Source organism: Nicotiana tabacum, chromosome 8, assembly GCF_000715075.1.
Source record: "Nicotiana tabacum cultivar K326 chromosome 8, ASM71507v2, whole genome shotgun sequence".
Taxonomy (NCBI): domain Eukaryota; kingdom Viridiplantae; phylum Streptophyta; class Magnoliopsida; order Solanales; family Solanaceae; genus Nicotiana; species Nicotiana tabacum.
The window spans coordinates 73,544,460-73,552,594 of record NC_134087.1 but is presented as its reverse complement, the minus strand read 5'-3'; the positions used below and the strand labels follow the sequence as shown (position 1 = coordinate 73,552,594).

Genomic DNA, 8,135 nt, shown 5'->3' with positions numbered 1-8,135 from the left:
TATCTTAATTTTTAGGTAGGTTCATGGACCACTGATTAGTCAAATGAGTTCCTCTCTCCGATCTATCATGTGTTGGTCTTTTTATGCTATTTTTAAAGTATTCGTATCTAGATGATGAAAAAGCAAAAGCCACTATGCCATTTTAAAGTAGTTGTATTGGGATAATGAAAATCAACTATAGACAAAAAACTAGTATTTAAATAGAGAAGAATAGAAAGGAGAGCCTACTATTCATTGAATTGCAAAATGATATTTTTATTATAAAAATAATAAGAGATAAATTCAGAGACCTCCCTTAAATTTTGGCTTTGTAACAATAACCTCTCTTATGGTTCACAATATAACACATATCTCCCTTATTTAATTTCTTTATAGTTCATAATATAACACATACTTAATAGAATTAATATAACTTTTTTTAATTTTCTCATTAAACCAAAACACTTAACACCTTGTAAAATAGAAATATAGTCAAACTAATATTTGTGTATAACTTCCAAAAATTAAGGAGATAAGTATGCTTTTAAAATATAAGGCATGTATCTGCAACGAAGTGATACTACAGGGTTATTTAGTGCTTTTCTTAAATTTCTCTTTTGCCGAACTTCTTCAAATTAACCCTTCCCCGATTTTTCACTTATAAAATCAGTGTGTATAGAAGAGCTCTGCAATTGCACTTTTCCAAGTTCCAATGGATCCTCTCAATTCCTACGCATCCTCGGCGGCGATGGCGCAGCAAACCTGGGAGTTAGAGAACAACATCGTGACAATGGACGCGCCGTCGGGTTCGACACCGGAAAATTTGGCGTCTGACGCCATATTCCACTACGACGAGGCGGCACAGACGAAGTTCCAGCGGGAGAAACCGTGGGCGAGTGACCCTCACTTCTTTAAGCGCGTGAAGATCTCTGCTCTCGCGCTTCTCAAGATGGTCGTTCACGCGCGTTCCGGTGGTACGATTGAGGTGATGGGACTCATGCAGGGTAAGACTGATGGCGATGCGATTATTGTCATGGACGCTTTTGCCCTTCCCGTTGAAGGCACTGAAACTAGGGTTAATGCTCAAGCTGATGCCTATGAATATATGGTCGAGTATTCACAGACCAACAAGCAGGTTAGTGCCTTTTAAATTTTTAATAATATGTAATTTGGTTCATAAGCCTATTGGCCATGTCATGATATTATTCTTTGTTTCCTATATATGCATAGTTAATCTCGGGGGCCTCTGTGGAATTGATGTAATTCTCTTTTTTCCTATTGATGTTTTATTAATGTGGTGGAAAATTTTCTGAATATGTGCTATATAATAGTAGAGAACCTATGACAGGAGCCTCATGGGTGCGCCAAAGATTAACTAAAACAAAATGTCCTTATTTCATGCTACTTAGAATACTGTCAAGGTTAAATTAAGGCTTTTCCTTAAGGGTTGTGTGGCATATTGACAGAATCTCATTAATGGAAGTTGTTCCATGTGAAATTAAGTGGAAATATTTTTAGTGGAGAAGAAAATCATGTTACATTGTTTAAAAATTAAGGTTTAATTCCTTGGTATGCTATTATTTCTAATCTGTTTATCAACCTACATAATATTTGTAATTTTCTCTTAAGAAATAATAAGAGATATGATCATTGTGATCTGTGTGTGATGGATCTTATTACGTAAGAGTGGCCTCCATGGTTATAAAAGAAAAAGGTGTACTCCACTATTTGATTCTAGATCAGGATGCTCCTACAAACAGATTGTTGTTTGGTATTTGAAGTTAATAGTGTTTAATCTCGCCAATTACATGTTAGCATGCTCATGCCATTGCTTCGGAATTGCATCTTAGGGCACTCCTTAGTGATTCTTTGGTCATAGCCTGCTATTAGTCTGTAGTACATTGCGTAGGTTTCCATCATCGTGTTAGTACATGCCGTTAAGCCAAAATTTGTCATTTTGAGAATAGAGTGGCCTCTCTTGATTGGTTCTTAAGTCTTTGATCCGGTATCTATGGCAACTGTTGTTTACCAATCTTGGGGACATACCACAGATTCTTGCTCATGTGCCATGGTTTCACATGCATTTTTTGGAGAATCATCAGCAAAAAGTCAATTATTACAGATGACCTATTGCTTCATATGTGTTTCTATAAGTATTTATGTGGAGCTTCTACTTGTATTTATAAATACCTCTGTCTATATCAGGAGTTAGTAACCTTGCAGTTTATTAGAGCTTCTGGTCAAAGATCTTCCATTGGTCACGGAATTCAATCTTGTTGCACCTAGAAATTCTTTTGAGTTGCTTAAATTTAGGCTGTGTGCATTTGTATATAGGATTTTCTGCATTGTGTCTCAATTGATTTCTCAGTTGGAAGGTTGTGGATGTAGTTTGTTCAGACCATTCTCTTACTCAGTTTTTGGTATAGGCTGGTCGGCTGGAAAATGTGGTTGGGTGGTACCATTCTCATCCTGGTTATGGATGCTGGCTCTCTGGCATTGATGTTACCACACAAATGCTTAACCAGCAATATCAGGAGCCCTTTCTTGCAGTTGTTATTGATCCAACAAGAACTGTTTCTGCTGGAAAAGTCGAGATTGGTGCCTTTCGAACATATCCAGAAGGATACAAGCCTCCAGATGATCCCATCTCAGAGTACCAGACCATTCCGTTGAACAAAATCGAAGACTTTGGAGTACATTGCAAGCAGGTTGCCTCTTTGGCATGGCCACATGCACTCACACATATATGTTTAAACCTTTGACTGTTAGCTCACCAGTTTTTCTCTTAATTTGCAGTATTATTCATTGGATATTACGTATTTCAAGTCCTCTCTTGATTGCCATCTCTTGGACCTACTATGGAACAAGTATTGGGTGAACACGCTTTCGTCTTCTCCTTTGCTTGGAAATGGAGACTATGTTGCTGGACAGATATCTGATCTTGGTAATATTATTGTTGCTTAATATATCCACTTTCTATTATTATCAGAATGAATTGATGGTTGGATATAAGTTTCCACTTTTGAAACACCTCGAAATTAGTTGACCCCATTAAATCATGCAGCTGAAAAGCTGGAGCAAGCTGAAAATCAACTGTCTCATTCACGTTTTGGCCCCTTAATGGCGCCCCCTCAAAGGAAGAAAGAGGTATTTTCTTTTTTGTGTTGTCTTGAGTCTTGACAATTCATACCTTAAATTACATGTCTATTTCTTACTTTGTTTGAGAATATTGGTTTGGCAGTTCTTTACTATTTTGGATTTGAATCTCTTTGGCATGTGATTCCTATTCGAAGATATCAAACTTTGTTACTGTGTGGCGTATTAGGCCCTCTTGATCATATTTTGCTGGGCTATGAAACTGCTTATAACTAAAATGTGCCAGGATATGCTAAGGGAACTCAATATAAACCTGCCTCCAATAGTACATATTCATTTGATTTGATTGTTATATTCATTTTCTTTTCTTCTTGTGCTTGATGGAGAGTTTGCTATAACTTAGAAACTGGAGCACCTAACATGTGCTTATAAAGAGAAACTTGGAGAAAGTAACCAAAGAAGAGAAGAAAAAGGAAGGGTACGTTGTGTATTTAAATGTGGAACTATGATTAGCTGTCAGTTGATTGTGGTTTAGGTTCATGCAAATCTCAGCCATTTGTATGTGGAACTCTTAGGAAAAGGTGAAAAGGCCAAGAGTTGATGAACAAAGAGTTCTCTTACTACTTTAGCAGAAGATATAAAAAAAAGTATAGTGGCCAGAGAAAGTTTCCTACTCGTGTGATTAATGTGTTTCAAATATCGTTCCGAAGAGAAAACTAGTTCATTGTGATAACTAGTGTTAGATGAGCGGTTAATCTGACAGAATATTAGTCTTATAAAATTATGATTTAATATATCATATTATTTTAATAAATATTAGTTATTTTTTTTAATATAGTGTGCATAAATATAATAAAATCTATACAAAATCAAAAGATACACATTATTTAGTAATCAAATAAATTGATTGTTCCTTATTATTTATTATTTATTATTATTATTATTATTATTATTATTATTATTAAATTAGCAAGTACTTAGTTTATACATTTACTAATATGATTTTCTTATTAACATGTCAATTGGCTTAATATGTACTACTTCTCTCCATCTTGGATGCTTTTTTTGCATCATTCTTATCAAAGTACCTTGCGGCACGCTCTCTTGAGTATGCCACCATCAAAGGGACAGATGGACCCTTAGCAAGTGCATAATGGGTTTTGAGGTAATAGGCAAGCCAACTGCCAACCGTAAATATAACGGATGGGAAAACGAATTTTGACATGATCAAGTTGGGAAAAACACAGTCTTATTCAAACCAATGATAGACACTCGCCAAAATTGGGATTGCAAGGCTAACCTTCCGTTCGCTTGCCGTCTTAAAAGTCTCGGGACGAATGAAGTTTCATAGTCAACATGATAAGAAGGTCGCTAGATATGTTTCATCTTTGTTGTCAGACCTCACCCTAAGCTTGGAAAATACAACTTTTTCATCACTTGACCATCTAGTCTTTTCAGGAATAACTCCGTTAGGATTATGTGTCGACTTTAGGAGCACATATTTCTTTTCCTTCCGTAATGGGGCAAGTTTATATATTAAAGCTTTCATACACCAAAAATTTGTCCGCTTGTTCAAGGAGACCTTTTGGAGCACAAGTCTACTTCTAATTCACTATCCAAGATGTGGTCTCTCCAAGCGCCAATCCATCGCCACGTAAACATTGCTAGCACCCTTTCGAACTTAGGGCGTTGCATAATTCAAGGAGAGTTATGTTGGGGAAACACGGTAACAATCAAGGTAGAGTATCGTCACATTTGAGGATATTGAAAATGGATTGAAGATGTACTTGGTAGAAGCTAGCAAACCTTGAGTACAACAAAGATTTATGATGCTGTCTGTGCCTCGCTTTTCACTTACGATCGAAACTCGAACGTTTTGCAAGCATTTTGTGAGGCTTGATGCACCAGGACGAACACACTTCTTACATCACCTGGAGAGCTATCTATCTCTCGTTAGGACTTACATATTCTTGGAGGTTTGCCCATTGCGGGATCGCTGTACGAGGAAGTGGTACCCGAGACAAGGGAACTCACATGTTTCGACGAAAAACAGATGAGATTTGTTCTTGATCTTGCGAGTACTTATTTGTTGTTTTCCCTCATTTTAAGGTACATGCGTTAACCAAAAGGTCTCCTTGTGTAAGTGGACAAATTTTTGGGGTAAGAAAGCTTTAATATATAAACTTGCCCCATTACGGAAGGAAAAGAAATCCGCGCACCTAAAGTCGACACATAATCGTAATGGAGTTATTCTCGAGACAACTAGATGGTCAAGTGATGAAGAAGCTGCATTTTCCAAGCTTAGGGTGAGGTTGGACAAGAAAGATAAAACATATCTAGCTGCCTTCTTATCGTGTTGGCTATGTGCTTTTGTATTTTCCTATAAGGCAGAAAACTTCATTCTTCCCGAGACTTTTATGATGGAAAGCGGACGGAAGATTAGCCTTGCGGTCCCAGTTTTGGCGAGTGTCTATCATGATTTGAATAAGATTTCGTGTTCTTCCCAACTTGATCAGGTCAAATTTATTTTCCATCCATTATGTTTACGGTTGGCTTGCCCATTACCTCGAAACCCATTATGCACTTGCTAAGGGTCCCTTTGATGGTGGCATACTTAGGAGAGGGCGCCGCGAGGTACTTTGATAAGAATGATGCAAGAAAACGCATCCACATCCATAATCGTTATGACTAGAAATTGGAGCACCTAACGTGTGCTTATAAAGAGAAACTTGGAGAAAGTAACCATTGAAGAGAACAAAAAGGAAGGGTATGTTGTGTATTCAGATGTGGTACTATGATTAGCTGTCAGTTGATTATGGTTTAGGTTCATGCAAGTCTCAGCAATTTGTATGTGGAACTCTTATGAAAAGGTGAAAAGGCCAAGAGTTGATGAACAAAGAGTTCTCCTACTGCTTTAGCAGAAGATATAAAAAAAAGTATAGTGGCCAGAGAAAGTTTCCTACTCGTGTGATTAATGTGTTTCAAATATCGTTCCGAAGAGAAAACTAGTTCATTGTGATAACTAGTGTTAAACTGATCCTATTTTTACCTTTGAATGATCTGATCCTCTGTTTGTAGAGTGTGGTTAATATAGTAGACCTGCGAAATAAAAGGTATTTTTTACTGTCCTGGTTTTAGTGTGTGAAAAACAATCGCTTGCCAAATATCTGACCCTTGAAGCAGAAGTAGGTGTAAAAACGGACCTGGCATCTTTATTGAATATCTCTGAAATACCACCATGTGTCTATATCATTGTTACATAAGGGGCTTGCGGTCTTGTTTGAGGAAGCTTTGTGATTACTAATTTGGTATTCAGTCTTATGCCTTGGGAAGTGGTTCTCAATCAGTGTATCACTCTACTTGCCTTCATATATGCATTATTTGTACCGTGGAAAGTAGATCCTGAAAGCATAAAACCAACCATTTTTCCCACTTCCAAAATTATATTTTGGTGGGTGGTGATGTGTCATATTGTTTCACTTCATGTATCTTACTATTTGCTTTTGCACCATTGAGCTTGGTTATATGGAGTGACCTTGTCTTTATCTAGATCCTCAGACTATGCTTTGAAAGCTATCATGCTTTTGTGAATTGCAAAATACAACATTGCGTTATAGTGGTACTAAATGTGTTGGACCTCTGAGTTGCAACTAAATGTGTTGGTCCTCTGTTTTGCAGGAAGAATCTCAGCTTGCTAAGATTACACGTGATAGTGCTAAGATTACTGTCGAGCAAGTTCATGGCTTAATGTCGCAGGTATATGCTGCTCTATTCTTATATTAGCCACATATCTTTCTCATAGCTTGAGTCTTGACACTCCGGATGTATTTATCTGTGACTTTCAGGTTATCAAAAACATTCTCTTTAATAGTGTTTGTCAGTCAGGCAAGTCGCAGACAGAACCCTCCGGTCCTGAGCCCATGATCGAAACCTGAAAAGTTTATATCCTATTAATCCGGATGTACATCTGTTTGGTGCAACTTGTAGGTTTATTTTTGCAGTCCGTTGCTATACAACTTTGACTCCGCTCTTACATAGCTCCAAAGAGGTGAAAGTTTAAGGTGATCGACTCTAGAGATTTAGTGACCATTGCAGTTTAACGTTATGGAAGATTTTGCCAAATCTTTCACTAGTTCTTCTCCTTCTCTTTGGTTAATTATAAATTTAGTAAAGCGACATGCTTGGTTCGGTTCTTTTAAGGAAAAACCCGACTCTACAAGGGATCACATTAACTACTGAACTGCCATTCTAGTAAAACTTTCTATGAATGATATTAATTTTCTCAGTTCAGTTCTCTTTAGACAACTGGTAAGAGCTAGATTGATCTCTACATAAGAACTGTATGTATAGAAACCACTCGTGCGTCAACTAGTTTCTTTGACAACACCTTGTTCTTAATATTTATTAACTTGATTGTCTTCTATTCTATATATTGAGAAATGCAAAGGTTAATCCGGAGGCAGCAAAATCTAAGAGGACCTGAATCCAGTGTAAGCAGTAGGACGTTTGTTTTTTCAAATTTCAAAACCAGAGTTAGTACTTTGTTTCTTTCCCTTTTTATTAAAGAATCCCTTTTTATTATGAGTACTTTTCTTTCTTCATTGTTCGCCATCATTTTATAGGGTTTGTTAAAGACGGATTAAGATTTTTTTTTTAAATCTAGTTAGAATAAATCGAAATGTTTTAAACAAAGGGTATGGTGAGATGATTGGAATCCGTCTTCTCTTCTCTTAGAGCCCATTTGGACATAAGAAATTTTTTCCAAAAAAATTTCACTTTTTCTCCGAAATCTGTGTTTGTTCATAAAATTTTCATTTGAAGATGCATTTTGGAAATTTTCGAAAATTTAAAAAACTTCAAAAAGCTGTTTTTCAAAATTTTCACTCACAAAATTTTAAAAACAATCCAAAATTATATTCATGTCTAAACATAATTCAAATTTCAAATACCATTTTCACTTAAAAAAAATTTCCCCCCTATTTTGAAATTTTACAATTCTTATGTCCAAACGCCCCTTAATAAGAGACAATAAAGAAACTTAACTTGAACAGCATATTCTC

At 36.4% G+C, this 8,135-nt stretch overlaps 1 protein-coding gene across 1 annotated transcript; it reads left to right on the top strand.

Annotated features, from left to right (window-relative positions):
* Positions 1–569: 569 nt before the first annotated feature.
* On the top strand, positions 570–7,452 carry LOC107774324 (COP9 signalosome complex subunit 5a). The gene is made up of 6 exons (XM_016593822.2): positions 570–1,114; positions 2,406–2,687; positions 2,776–2,923; positions 3,044–3,126; positions 6,754–6,831; positions 6,921–7,452. Exons 1-6 carry the CDS (start codon positions 692–694, stop codon positions 7,008–7,010), a joined length of 1,104 nt encoding a protein of 367 aa, XP_016449308.1. The 5' UTR covers positions 570–691; the 3' UTR covers positions 7,011–7,452.
* Positions 7,453–8,135: the final 683 nt, after the last annotated feature.